We start from the raw sequence: 14,509 nt of genomic DNA, 5'->3' as shown, positions 1-14,509 counted from the left end.
AAAAATAAAAGAGGAGGTGGAGTTGCTCTCTATATAAGAAATAACTACATCTCTACAGAAATAGAGCACAACAATGATGAAAACTGTCTTGAATGTATTTGGGTCAATATAAAAGGGAAAAAAATGACATTGCCATAGGTGTATACTATAGGCCACCCAACCAAAAAGAGGCAATAGATGAACTTTTTGCTAGTCAGTTAACTAAGGTATGTAGGAAGCACATCACAATAGTAATGGGGGACTTTAATTACCCTGACATCAACTGGAGACAAACTCTGCACCAAGTGAAAGATCAAACAAATTCCTGACAAACCTAGCAGACAACTTTGTCTCCCAAAAAGTAGAGAAGGTAATTAGAGGATCAGCCATATTGGACTTAATTCTCACTAACAGAGATGAAATGATAGAAAGTGTTGAAACCACAGGAACCTTGAGGGGGAGTGCAGTATTGGAATTCAACATTATGCAAACACAAGCAATAGAACAGAGTCAAACTAGAGTCTTGGACTTCAAGAGAGCTAATTTCAATAAACGTAGAGAGGGCTTGGGAAGGATTCCATGGATGAGAATCCTCCAGGGGAAAACAACTCAAGAAGCTTAGGAAATTTTGAAAAGTGAGATAATAAAAGCCCAGTCTAGCACAATACCAACAAAGAGGAAAAATAACAGCTCTCAAAAGAAACCAGCATGACTGCATAATGAACTCTCTGATAAATTGAAAGATAAAAAGGACAAGTATAGAAAGTGGAAAGAGGGACACATAACTAAGTCAGAATATCAGCAAATAGCCCTACAGGCAAACAAAGTCATTACTAAAAGCCAACATGGGCTTGTCAAAAACAGATCATGTCAGACAAATCGTACTGCATTCTTTGACCAAGTGACAAAATTAATGGACCAGAGGAATGCTGTGGATATAATTTACTTGGACTTCAGTAAGGCATTTGACAAAGTAGATCACAACCTACTACTTGATAAGATAGAAAAATGTGAGTTAAACAGCATCACCACCAGATGGATTCATAGCTGGCTGACCGGCCGTACTCAGCATGTGGTCCTCAATGGAACCGCATCTACATGGAGGGAAGTGTGTAGTGGGGTGCCCCAGGGCTCTGTTCTGGGCCCAGTGCTCTTCAACATCTTCATCAATGATTTGGACGAGGGGATAGATGGGGAAATCATCAAATTTGCAGATGACACCAAGCTGGCAGGAATAGCCAGCACTCCAGAAGACAGGCTTAGGATACAGGAGGATCTGGACAGACTTGAACACTGAGCGCTATCTAACATAATGAAATTCAATGGTGAAAAAAGTAAGGTTCTACATTTAGGCAAGAAAAACCAAATGTACAGATATAGTATAGGGGGTACCTTGCTCAATAGTAGTAACTGTGAGAGGGACCTCGGAGTCCTAGTGGACAATCACTTAAATATGAGCCAGCAGTGTGCTGCAGCTGCCAAAAGGGCCAAAACAGTGCTGGGCTGCATTAACAGAGGGATAGAATCAAGATCATGTGAAGTATTAATACCACTTTACAATGCCTTGGTAAGGCCACACTTGGAATACTGCATCCAGTTTTGGTCACCACGATATAAAAAAGATGTTGAGACTCTAGAAAGAGTACAGAGAAGAGCAATAAAGATGATTAGGGGACTGGAGGCCAAAGCATATAAGGAAAGGCTGCTGGAATTGGGTATGTCTAGTTTAATGAAGAGAAGGACGAGGGGGGACATGATAGCAGTATTCCAATATCTCAGAGGCTGCCACAAAGAAGAGGGAGTCAAGCTATTTTCCAAGGCGCCTGAAAGCAGTACAAGAAGCAACGGATGGAAACTAATCAAGGAGAGAAGCAACCTAGAACTAAGAAGAAACTTCCTGACAGTTAGAACAATTAACCAGTCGAACAACCTGCCTCCAGAAGCATTGAATGCTCTGGACAGCCATTTGTCCGAAATGGTATAGGGTTACCTGCCTGAGTAGGGGGTTGGACTTGATGACCTCCAAGGTCCCTTCCAACTTTATTATTATATATAAATCTTTGATTATATAATTTCCAGCCCACCCAATTGTATGATTGATTTAACTATTGTTGCCTATGTCTGGATGTCTTCTTTGGGATGATGTGAAATCATTAGGAATGCATTTAAAGCTTGTAAGAAAGAAAGCATTGTTATTTAAAATATTGTTATTTAAAATATATAAAGAATGGTTGCTGGAATTGGGTATGTCTAGTTAATGAAGAGAAGGACTAGGGGTAACATGATAGCAGTGTTCCAATATCTCAGGGATTGCCACAAAGAAGAGGGAGTTAAACTATTCTTCAAAACACCTTAGGGCGGGACATGAAGCAACGGATAGAAACTAACTAAAGAGAGAAGCAACCTAGAAATAAGGAGAAATTTCCTGACAGACACAACAATTAATCAGTGGAACAACTTGCCTCCAGAAGTTTTGAATGCTCCAACACTGGAAGTCTTTAAGAAGAGATTGGATAGCCATTTGTCTGAAATGGTATAGGGTTTCCTGCCTGAGCAGGCGGTTGGACTAGATGATCTCCAAGGTCCCTTCCAACATTATTATTGTTGTTGTTGTTATTGTTGTTGTTATTGTTGTTGTTGTAATAATAATAATAATAATAATAATAATAATAATAATAATAATAATAATAATAATAATAATAATAATAATAATAATAATAATAATAATAATATAATTATTGTTGTCTGTATCTGGATGTCTTGTTTAGGATGCTTTGAAATAATTAGGAATTTATCAAATATTTTATCTAAATTTTCATTTAAAAATTGTAAGTTGGCAAACATTGTTTTTTCAAAAGTTTCCAAGAAGGCTTTAACATTTAAAACATCTGTGTCCTATTTCTTTTTTATATCTCTGTGTCCTATTTCTTTTTTATATGTAGAGAATTGTAGAGAATATATAATGTAAAATATTCAAAATCCTTCATTTATCATTGCTTTGATTTTACTGTAGTCCAAGTGTATCTTATATCCAAGCTTTTGCAGCAGAGTGTTCAAGGACAGAGAGAATAGATATTCAATAATAATTTTCACAACAGGAATAGGGGAAAAAAGGGAAAGTTCCAACCATTTTAAAATAAAAAAGCAAGAATATATATAAAAATAAAACAAACCAATGGAATTCTTTTAGAAAGGCTAACAAAATGGAAACTCCATAGAGTAAAAATCCAGTATAAAGCAGATCAAGTCACTATCACTGCAAAGAAAAAAAATCCCTCATGTCACTGATTTCTTTCCAGTAAAGAGAAAGTGTTGTAAAAATCTGGAGTAAAACAATAAAAGTTTACATTTGCAATCAAGCAAAGGAATACAGAGCAAATCAGCATTCAGCCAGGGTATTAACCATTAAACTTCAAAAGGTGATGTTAAAAACAAAGCTACACCTAAAAATACAAACCGCGAATAGAAAAGTTGGAGACCTGACTGGCTGTTTTTAATGAGTGTTTAATGAGACTCACAATCCTCTAGATTTATCTTCTCAGGCAAGTACACAGTTATCAAAGGGTAATCACTGGTCATTCCTAGGAGTTCTTGTTCAAATCTGGGGAACTGGCTTTGGCAGCAAAATCAGCTATTTGTCTGCAGAGAGAGAAAAAATGCCCTGCTGCTCAGAGTGCCACTTACTGGTGATCTCCATGGCATACAATATCACTTGATGACCTCCAAGGTCCCTTCCAACTCTTATTCTGTATTCTGACCTGCAAGGCTCTGGGGAAGAAGACCACCTTTCATAACCAGGAGTTTTATGTTGTCTCCATAGATCTGAATACACAAGTAGAAGAGAAGTCTAGCAATAGCAATAGCACTTAGACTTATATAGTGCTTCACAGTCATTTACAGCCCTCTCTAAGTGGTTTACAGAGTCAGCATATTGCCCCCAACAATCTGGGTCCTCATTTTACCCACCTCAGAAGGATGGAAGGCTGAGTCAAGCTTGCACCAGTGAAAATCAAACTGCTGGCAGTCAGCAGAATTAGCTTGTAATAGTGAATTCTAACCACTGTGCTACCACGGTTCTTAGAAGATACTTATTATGTTGTTTAATTAAATTGATAGTTTTTATTGCAGTTCTGTGCCAAAAATGTATCAGCACATCCTTGCTTTGGTGTTTGCTGTAAAGGAGATCAATAGGAATCCTGAGCTCCTACCAAACATCACATTGGGTTTCCACATTGTGAACAACTACTTCCCTTTAAGGATAACTTATAAGGCAACCTTGAGCTTACTTTCTACGCAGCAGAAGTTTGTTCCCAACTTTACCTGTGATTTAAAGAAAACATTTATTGCTGCCATTGGAGGACGTATGACAGAGACCTCATTGACTATGGCCACAATTCTCGCCAACTACAAGATTCCACAGGTAGATCCTTGAGATGGCTCCCTAGAAATGCCAAGTTTCTTTAATTTCTTCCATTGTCAAAGCATCTTTAGAAATCTTTTCAGAGTTGACATTCATAGGGGAAAATCTAGGAGAACACTGTATTGTACATTCAATTAATATAAATATGAATAAACTATATGGATGATTAAATATTTAGAAACTAAGAACTCTTTGTAGTTTCCCCCAAATATTGAATATTAGCAAACTCCTGTTGGCATTCAGTTTTAATGTGGTTGGTCCACTATAGAAAATACTGTCTTTCCTTCATGCTACTTCAGGAAGTCAAACTAGAATACTTTTGCCAATAATAAATGCCTGGCTTTTAATCTTGTGCTATATTTTAAGTGTTTCTACAATAAGTTAAAATGGGCTCAGAAACAGACAGGCAACTTTTTAAAATGACATAATATTGCATGTATATGAACTGAAATGTATAATTTAACCAACACTTCAGTTCTGACTTTCTTCCTTAGCTATAATGAAAATGAATCCCATTTCATATTCTTATATAATTGTTCTGATTATTTGGTATATATTTCCTTTCAGCTTGCCTATGGAGAATTTTCTCTAGTACATGGTGAGAAAAATATATATTCATCCTTGTACCAGATGGTTCCGAATGAAATGCATCAATTCACTGGGGTTATTCGATTACTTCAGCATTTTGGATGGAATTGGATTGGGGTAATGGCCATGGATGATGACTACGGGGACGTGTTTTTGCAGAAAATTGAACCGTTGCTTTCTCAAAACAGCATTTGTTATGCTTTTATACTTAGAACACCACCGAAGGCATATATAGATGACTATATACATTTTTTGTCAATGGAAATAAGATATGATCAACTCTTTGTGGAAAATAAGGTCAGTGTGTGCTTAATCTATGCATTAACTCCAGCGATGGAAAATCTGAGAGTGATCATCTTTGTAGCATCTTTTACTTCACTGCCAACTTTGGGTAAAGTGTGGATTGTTACATCCCATTGGAATTTTGAATCACTGTCCCTTCAGAGATTTTGGGATATACAGAGTTTCCATGGTACCCTTTCATTTGCAGTTCGCTCAAAAGAGCCACCTGGATTCCAAGAATTTCTTCAGACTGTAAGGCCATCTTGGGCACAAGAAGACAATTTCATTCAGAATTTTTGGGAACAGGCATTTGACTGTCCATTACACATTTCCAGTATAAATGAAAATAGCAACCTATTATGCACTGGGGATGAGAAGTTAGAGAATGTGCCGAGTATATTATTTGAAATGAGCATGAGCGGTCACAGTTACAACATTTATAATGCAGTCCATGTTATGGTACATTCTTTGCATGCCTTACTCAAGTCCAGATCCAGATGGAGAAATGCAACAGGAACAGAACGATTAATATTTCAGAATTTAAAACCATGGCAGGTATTTTATTTTATTTTATTATATTTATTTTATTTTATTTTATTTTTATTTTTTCTAACACACAAAAATTGTTTGTTTAATTGCACCATGTAGTGATGCTACTGGCAATGATGTTACACAGCACTGTTATACCAATGAATTCTGTTAAATAAAAAAACACTTCATTTTGCAGAAAATAAAAGCTTTTACATTAATAGTTAGTTGTATTGCAGGGATATTTGTTTCCAAATTGGGAAACAATATAACTACTAATTTAAAAGGTTATAATTGCTTTAGGGGGGAAGTGTTCTTCTATTCTACAAAATGTATAGTCTTTTTTCCAGAGATGGTCATTGTTTTTTTCCCAACAGCTGTAGTTTTACACATTAATTTGTTTTGAATTTCATAGAAAACATACCAAACAGTGAAGTAATGTTGGGAAAGTGGGAAGTGGGAAAGAATAATATATTAAGCTTTATTTTCTTATTTGGAGGTTCAGAATGTAGTAAAGATAAAACCATGCTTTCTAAAGTTCAGATTCTAAAGTTCTAAAGTTTGGTTTAGGTTATTATATGTAGATGATCCATCTATGTGAATAAGGACTGGTAACTTTGTAATGGTATTTGAGAAGCACTATTTGATTATTCATTGTGGAGTGCATTCAGATTCTATGCAACCAAAAAACTGCAGGTTTTTTAATTTGGCCAATCTAAGGTCAACTGGTGACCTTAGACCAGTCATTCTCTCTTAGAATAGAAAGGATGCAAGGGCAAACCAATTCTGGACATCTTGCCAAAAAAACTTCAGAGAGCTGTCCAAACAGTCAAAGACATCCATAATCCTCATTTGCATTTTTCAAAGCAGGATAGTTCACTTTAATATACTTTTATGTGATTGTGATTTCAAAGTCTTGCTTTTAATTTCTTTTATTTTTTTAAAAAAATATAGTTTCATTCTTTCTTGAAAAGCATCGTATTCAACAACAGTATGGGAGACACTATTACATTTGATGAAAAGAAAGAACTGATTATGGGTTTTGATTTTGTAAATTGGATTACTTTTCACAATAATTCCTTTTCTCGAATCAAAGTTGGAACATTGGAACCTTGGGCTTCACCAGGCAGAGAATTAACTCTTAATGACAATCAAATTGTATGGCACAGAAGCTTTAACCAGGTGAGAAGAAACTGCAGATTTTCAAATACATGGCAGTAATTGAAGAAAATGACTTTTCTGTCTTTTGGAGCTTTTTTTAAAAAGTTTGATCTGGATCAAATATTCACATTTGTTTCTTAATGCCATCTCTTATCAATTATTTCCTGATTAAATATAATAAGTCCAATCTACAAAGTCGGTCTGTATTCCTAAAAAAGTCCAGATGAAAATGGTTTTCTAGTTAACTGTGATAAATCAGTTCCCCAATCTTTTTCAAACTTCTTAAGGAAAACCAATTTATCACATCCATTCAGTTTTCTACTGTTGTAAAAGATGGCAGGCTTGAATTTTAGAGAGGCATGTGCAATTGAGTCTGTTCTAAATCTTTAAGGTACATGTTTCTTTCTGCTACTTTCAGATCACATTCCTTTTGTGAATCTGATTTATCTACAGTTACTTGTATCTGAATATTTTCTGCAGCCATTATCACTTCATCACTTTCAACTAGGGATCATATGTTACCAAACGATCTTTTTTCAGATGCCAGCCACATTACCTTGTTTATAATCTGATAATTGTTGCTCAGTGTAACTTAGTAATGGTAAATAAGAGAATTCTTCAAAGACAGGAAACAAGAAATGTTGAAGTAACATCCCACAGAATAAGAAAGTAAACAGAAAATCAGGGAAGATATTTTTTGGATATTTTAATCCACAATTAAAACAAAGATTAAAAAAGTAAGCTAAATTTTTTTGCAAATTAATAAAATACAAAATCCCTTTAATCCACTAAAAATACAAATCAAGTGAAAGCACGTTCACTACTCAGGAATACACCGTGATTTCCTTAAGGAAAAACAAAAGTTATTCAAAACAAGAAAATAGATCAAAGGAGAGAGACAAAAAAAAAAAAAAGAGTCCAAGCAGGGGATTAAAATAAATTAGCATTCAACCAGCCAGTCAAATTTTAGAAATAAGAAGCAAAGAAAAACAGAAATTTAAAAAAATGAAGTTCAAACCCAGACAAGCTTAAGAAAGTGAACTACCGAGAGGAAAGATGGATGACTGGTGATTTTCCAATCATGCCCACAGGGAAATGCAATCTTCAAGATTCCTCTTCCCACCTGGGTCCATGATTGTCTGAAAGATGCCATAAGTCATTCCTATGTGCTCCCATTCATATCCAGGGTGCAACACAGCCAAAGAATCAGCTTTGACAGCAAAATCAGAAGATTGTCAATAAGAGAGAAAAATTACCTTACCATTCAGTAGCCATTATGAGGAAGAGTCGCTTTTAGAGATTTTCAAGGTGATGAGCCAGAACATTTTTTATATAGCATTGAGCATTAATGATTCCATGGCAGGTTTATGGCAAATGCTTCCAATTATGCTTGGAATACATGGATTGCCAATGAAACTACACATAGTACTAGACTTACAATGGATCATTTAACAATCTTCAAAATTTACTATTGAATGAAAAATAGCTATTTATTATCTGTCTTCAAAGTTGAGACTGCTGCCTCCATTGTTGTCACATGATCACATTTCAGGCACATGGCAACTGGCTCAGATTTATGAACAGCTGGAGTGTCCCTTGGTCATATGATCATGATTTGCAGACTTAGTTTCCAGCAAACACTGCCCATTTGGCAGAATTTTTTTTTTAATGAACATGTGCTTGAATTAACAATAGTGATTTAGTTTACATCCAGTTTAAAAATGATTGCAAAATTGAAATTTTCACATAGTGGCCTAACTTCCAGCTGCACATCTTATGACTGAAATTCTGCATCCCAGAATTGGTTGTAAGTCGGGACCTACCTGTAGTACCACATTCTATTTTTAAACATTCTGGGTACAAAAGAACCTGGATTGCATTTGCTCACGTTCAGAAAAAATATTATCTAATGAATCCATTAGGACTAATCCAAACACCTGCCAGATCCTATGAAAATATAACTTTCTGCCATTCAGGCCCTCTGTTAGAACATCCAAAGAAGTCAAAGCAAATCCTTCTCATTTACTCAAGTTTCCTCATTTTCATTTTCTTCTGCTTCTTTATCCTGGTTGTGGGTTTCCTTTTTGAAAAAGCTGTATTAATGCAGGTATTTTATCCTCTGATTCTCTCACACCTTTTTAGGGGCTTCCTATTTCTGTGTGCAATGACCACTGCTATCCAGGCTCCAGCAGAAAGAAGAAGGAAGGAGAGAAATTTTGTTGCTATGATTGTGTGCCATGTTCAGAAGGGCAGATCTCTAATGAAATAGGTAGGCAAAAGATGTGAGGACTTTGGCTAACTGGCCAGCAAAAATCAAGTCCAATGTCCAGATTTATTTAAGGAGAACTATATGAACAACAGCAAAAACAATGCAAGACAAGAAAAAAGATTTCCCCTCATAATATTCTCTATTCTCTTGCTCTTTCTCCCTCTATCTTTTTCTCTCATTTATCTACTTCTTAGGCATTAATGTATGAAATTAAAATTTTAAACAAAAGTTTTTTTTATGATGACATATTGTAGTGTAATCAGTAGTGCATACATGAATTTTAGTGGAATTCATTCATAGGCCAAGGCAACATCAGTTTTAAATGAACATGCATTTACCCTTCCATTGTTGAAGGATTAGTCTCTGAGCAAAAAGAAAAGCATGTGGGATTGATTTGTTCAGCTATTATTTTCCATTTAACGGTTTTGTAATTCAAAAATATGTACAACTAAAAATATTAAATTTTATCTCATAGTCAACTTAATACAAAGCACAAATTAACACTTAAGATGTGAAAAAATATAATGCAATGAAGCATTATTCTCTTTACATCTGCAATAATATGAGAATTTACTCTTTTCCAGTAAAAATACAGTTTTATCTAATAAAAATAGTCTATGATCCCTTAAAATTTTTAATTGGGATATTCTGATTGATTTCCATAGTTTAGATAAAATAGGGTTCTCCAATTTTTTATTCAATCCATTACTTAAAATACCATATCAAAGTTATCTATTAGTACAAAGTATTTCTACAAATGTAGTTGTCTCTGAAGCTGCAAATATTGCTAGTCCAAACTGGAATGGCACTTAAGAGTCAATAGTAATCTCCTCATTTTACAAATGAACAGAGGGGACAGGAAACAGTTTTATTTGATTTTGATTTTCAAACAACACCCTCTATGCATAATGAAGGACCTCAGGCTTAACTATATGTTATGAGACTGATGTATGTTTTTGCATTAAAAAAAATAATTGCTATCCTTTCTTTACAAAATAGGTAGCTTGTATCAACATCAATTCTACTCTGTATATTCTGTACTGATAGAAAGTTTGGAAAAGATATTGGAAAAATATCTTCTTTTTTCTTTTTCCAGATATGGATGTCTGCATGAAATGTCCAGAAAATGAATATCCCAACAATATCCAAAATCAATGTATCCCCAAAGTGTTTACGTATCTCTCTTATAATGAACCTTTAGGAATCCTCTTTATTACAATGGCTATTTTTTTCTCTTTGATTACAATCTTCGTGCTTGGAATCTTTTGGATGCATCAAGAGACTCCAATTGTCAAAGCCAACAATTGGAGCCTCACTTGTGTCCTCCTCCTCTCCCTTCTTCTCTGCTTCTTCTGCTCCTTCCTCTTCATAGGACGCCCTGAAAAGATGACCTGTCTTCTCCGGCAAATGACTTTTGGTATTATCTTCTCAGTGGCCCTTTCGTCTGTATTGGCAAAAACCATGACTGTGATTATGGCATTTGTGGCAACCAAACCAGGATCCAAAATGAGGAAGTGGGTAGGGAAAGGATTGGCTAATTCTATTGTCCTTTTGGGTTCCTTCATCCAGATGGGAATTTGCAGTGTTTGGCTGAGTACCTCTCCCCCTTTCCCAGATACAGACCTGCACTCATTGAAGGGAGAAATCATAATGGAATGCAATGAGGGCTCAGTGATTATGTTTTACTGTGTCCTGGGTTACATGGGCTTCCTGGCTAGTGTCAGCTTTAACACTGCTTTCCAAGCCAGGAAGCTGCCCAGCAGTTTTAACGAGGCTAAGTTCATAACTTTCAGCATGTTGGTCTTTTGCAGCGTTTGGTTGTCATTTGTTCCAACGTACCTGAGCACCAAAGGGAAATACATGGTAGCTGTGGAGATCTTTTCTATCTTATCCTCCAGTGCTGGTTTACTGGGGTGTATATTTTCCCCCAAATGCTATATCATTTTACTGAGACCTGAGATGAACAAGAAGGAACATTTAATAAGGAAAAAAACATAACTGGCTTTTTATATTCAGATTAATGAAACATGTTTATATTATTTGTAAAGTATTCTTTTCTGGGGATTTTTTGTATATTAATTTATCTTGCAGGAATTTGGAAGGATTTAACTTCATTCATATACAAAACTTGATATGAAGAAAAGAAGTTTTTAAAAGTAGATCTGTTTCAAGATCAAAGAATGGATGTGTCCTATCCAATTTGATGTGAATGATGATTAAATTTTGATTAACATATGTCCATATATGTCCAATTCTGAAAGAGTTGCCATATACAAATGTGGAATTTTACAAGGTTGTGAATGGTCCTATTGCAGGGGTCCCCAAGCCCCAGGCTGTGGACCAGTACCGGGCCATGGTATGCTAGCAACTGGGCTGCACAAACAAGCAAAGCCCCATCTGCAAGATGCAGGCAGCACATAAAATCACACCCCCTAAAAATCTCTCTCCACATAATGGTGCCCAAAAGGTTGGTGACCTCTGTCCTATTGGATATTAAAGGAAAAGTTTAATTTGGAATGCATTGAAGTTTTATATGCTTTTCATAGTGATTCATTAATGGGATAGTTTATGGGCCTCGTTCCTTCTTGGGCTGCATATCCATGCCCTTTTTGCCATATAATATTCAATTTTTGAAATAAATTCTCAGTCCAAGCACAGATATTAATTTTAACTAAATCATATGTTGCTTCAAAGTAGTCTCAACTACTTTTGCATATTGTAAGCGCTGTGTTATAGGCTTCTTACTGGAAAAGATGTTTGATGCCTACCTGGGAAAAATGACTAACCAAATTTTGGGATTATGCTTTGAGGTTTAAAATTTCTATGAACTAAAAATCTGCTTAAAATCAAAATATGCTTTGCTGTTCAAAATAAGCATGTATTAAAAATCTATTTCAAATATATTTAAATTGGCATTAAATTAGAGAAAAAAGACAAACTTTTATTGGAATGTGCTTTGTTTACTTTCAAACAGGGCAATATATAATAACAAAGTTCAATTTTTAATCTCTTTGACATCAAAATTAAAAGGAAAACTTTTATTTTCAGTTTCATATTTATTTTAAAATTCTTCTGTATTAGGATACATCTGATCCCAATATTTATTTGCTTTGTCATATTTATGGATTTGGTTTCTCTTGATTAAATGTATAAACTTAATTTTGTAACCTTGGAGTTGCAACCAGTGTTCATCTGTGTCATTGTCTTTCTGAATCTTGAATCTATCAACTATTAGCTATTACCCCATCTTGGTGTTTTCTGCAGATTTGATGAGTTTCTCTTCTATCCTCTCATCTAGATCATTTATGAAGATGTTGAAGTGCACTGGGCCTACAACAGAATTTGAATTGCATATTATTTCAAAATATCAATGTTAAAACATGGAATGAAATTACAGATATGTTAAGATGGAAGAAACTACATGTGGTATTGCTGGGAAGAATTGCTATAATAAAAATGAATGGTTTGCTTAGTACAATGTTCATTTTTATCATTACTACCTATTTATTCTGCCTGAAATGCAACTTTTATATTTCTTAGGAAATTTGATGAAAAACTGGGTCATGGCACTTTCATGGCATCAAAAGTCAAAGCACTTAAGCTTGTCTGAGATAGGGAAAGGAGACTTAATAACAAGGCCACATATTACGTAAAAGAATAATCTTTGGAAATAGATGCAAAATAACCTTTCTGTCAATGAGTCATAACTGTTTTTATCCAACGCTTGTCAAGGCAGGAACAAGTGTTGCTTTCTTTCAGTCCCTTCAAACAGTCATCTGAACTGTCATTGAGCTCTCTCTTTGTAACTAGCAATGGGACAAGACTTAGCAACCCCTTTGAAGAAGTTAAGCCAATTAAGTGTGAAGGACATTTCAGTGTTTCTTCCACCTCTTCCTGCTGCCCTTGATCATCTGCAGCCTGAGGTGTCTGCCTCTTACAGAACAATAGAACTGGTTCTATGGTCTTCTTTGAATTTCATGGTGTACTGCTTTATAGCTTTTAGTACACAAGAATTGAAGAAACCTGGTAGATACTGTTATGTTATTTATTTAAATTGATAGGTTGTTGGGGGATTTTTGCAGTTCTGTGCCTAAGTCCTATCAAGACATCCTTGCTTTGGCCCTCTGTTTTTTCTGTGTCAAATCAGGGCACATGGTGAAGAACTCTCATTTAAAAGCACAGGAGAGGAGAAAGACCCCCAAGCCACAGTGCTGAACAGAGCTTCCCTGAATGCAAACTCCAAAGCCAGGGAAATGACAACAGCCCCTCTCACAAGAGGTTGGTCCATTGATGATGAGCTTCATAGGTTGGCTGGAATTGAAATTATTTTAAATGGAACTAATACTTTGACACTTCAAAATTATGCCCCAACTGAGGATAAAGTAGTGTTTTATAAACCATCTATAAAAATTGACAGATTTTCTTATGAAAAGTGGTGTTTGATGGGGGATTGGAATGCAGTGATCACCCACAATTGGGTAGAACTTCTCAGATAAATATTAAAATCACTCAAAACAAATTACCAAAAGATTTCTTTGATTCTGATGGGCAATCTAGGGTTGGTTGATGTATTTATGAAAATTAATATTTTACCTAGTATACTTTTCAGTTTTAATCACTGCTATCGATTTATTGTATATGAAGTTTGAGTCGTTTATCTGTCAGGAAATTTGATTAAAAAAAGGCTTATGGCACTTTCATGGTATATAAAAAAAATCAAAACAAATTACTGGGTGCTCCATTACTGGAGGTTTTAAAGAAGAGACTAGATAGTCACTTATCTGAAATGGTATAGGTTCTCCAATGTCCCTTCTATCTGTATTGTATTCTAATTCTAAATGCACATTTCGAGCCCTTTTCTCAGGAGAGATGTGCAAAATATTGAGAATTGGAGAGGACTTGATTATTCCCCCAGTGGTCCAAATTATAGGTTCCTTACTGAACTCAATTTTCAGAAAGTTGACCAAGTGCTTTTACCTATCTTCAGAATATAATTTGTTGATAAGGGTGTAGAGAGCTATCATTTGAAGCATTTCTATTCTAATTCTCATTTCATATTCTAAGCTGTTTTATCTCTCTTTCATTCTCAATAGTTTCTGTAATTTTTTCTCTTTTTTCCCTGCCCCTCTTCTTATTTCTTCTTCTAATGTTCATAAATGGGAGGATGTACTTTGTAAGACACTGAGAATTCTTCTCCCTGTGCACTGATTGCTCAGCTCACTTTTAGATAAAGGAGTTTATGTTTACCATGTTGAGAGATCATGGAAGAAACCTGAATAAAT

General features: G+C 35.2%; 2 protein-coding genes across 2 annotated transcripts in view; one reads left to right on the top strand and one right to left on the bottom strand.

The window, feature by feature from the left end:
- Positions 1-3,558, bottom strand: part of LOC114922391 (vomeronasal type-2 receptor 26-like) — a 19,802-nt gene extending 16,244 nt beyond the window's left edge. The window contains exon 1 of the mRNA XM_029283638.1: positions 3,498-3,558. Within this exon, the coding sequence (XP_029139471.1) occupies positions 3,498-3,558 (61 nt within the window). The remainder of the gene's footprint in view (positions 1-3,497) is intronic.
- Positions 3,559-4,120: 562 nt separating this feature from the next.
- Positions 4,121-11,225, top strand: LOC107285304 (vomeronasal type-2 receptor 26-like). The gene is made up of 5 exons (XM_015813481.1): positions 4,121-4,399; positions 4,967-5,824; positions 6,752-6,979; positions 9,101-9,227; positions 10,324-11,225. The coding sequence occupies exons 1-5, from the start codon at positions 4,121-4,123 to the stop codon at positions 11,223-11,225; spliced, it is 2,394 nt and encodes a 797-aa protein (XP_015668967.1).
- Positions 11,226-14,509: the final 3,284 nt, after the last annotated feature.

The sequence above is a fragment of the Protobothrops mucrosquamatus genome, unplaced genomic scaffold, assembly GCF_001527695.2.
Source record: "Protobothrops mucrosquamatus isolate PMUCROS unplaced genomic scaffold, P.Mucros_1.0 scaffold160, whole genome shotgun sequence".
Classification (NCBI taxonomy): domain Eukaryota; kingdom Metazoa; phylum Chordata; class Lepidosauria; order Squamata; family Viperidae; genus Protobothrops; species Protobothrops mucrosquamatus.
This window is presented reverse-complemented; position numbering and strand designations above follow the sequence as displayed.

Coding starts and splice junctions, on each gene's coding strand:
- LOC107285304 (XM_015813481.1), top strand. CDS start 4,121: ATGTATCAGCACATCCTTGCTTTGGTGTTTGCTGTAAAGGAGATCAAT. Junction 6,980..9,100: donor GGCACAGAAGCTTTAACCAG/GTGAGAAGAAAC, acceptor ACACCTTTTTAG/GGGCTTCCTATTTCTGTGTG. Junction 9,228..10,323: donor GCAGATCTCTAATGAAATAG/GTAGGCAAAAGA, acceptor TTCTTTTTCCAG/ATATGGATGTCTGCATGAAA.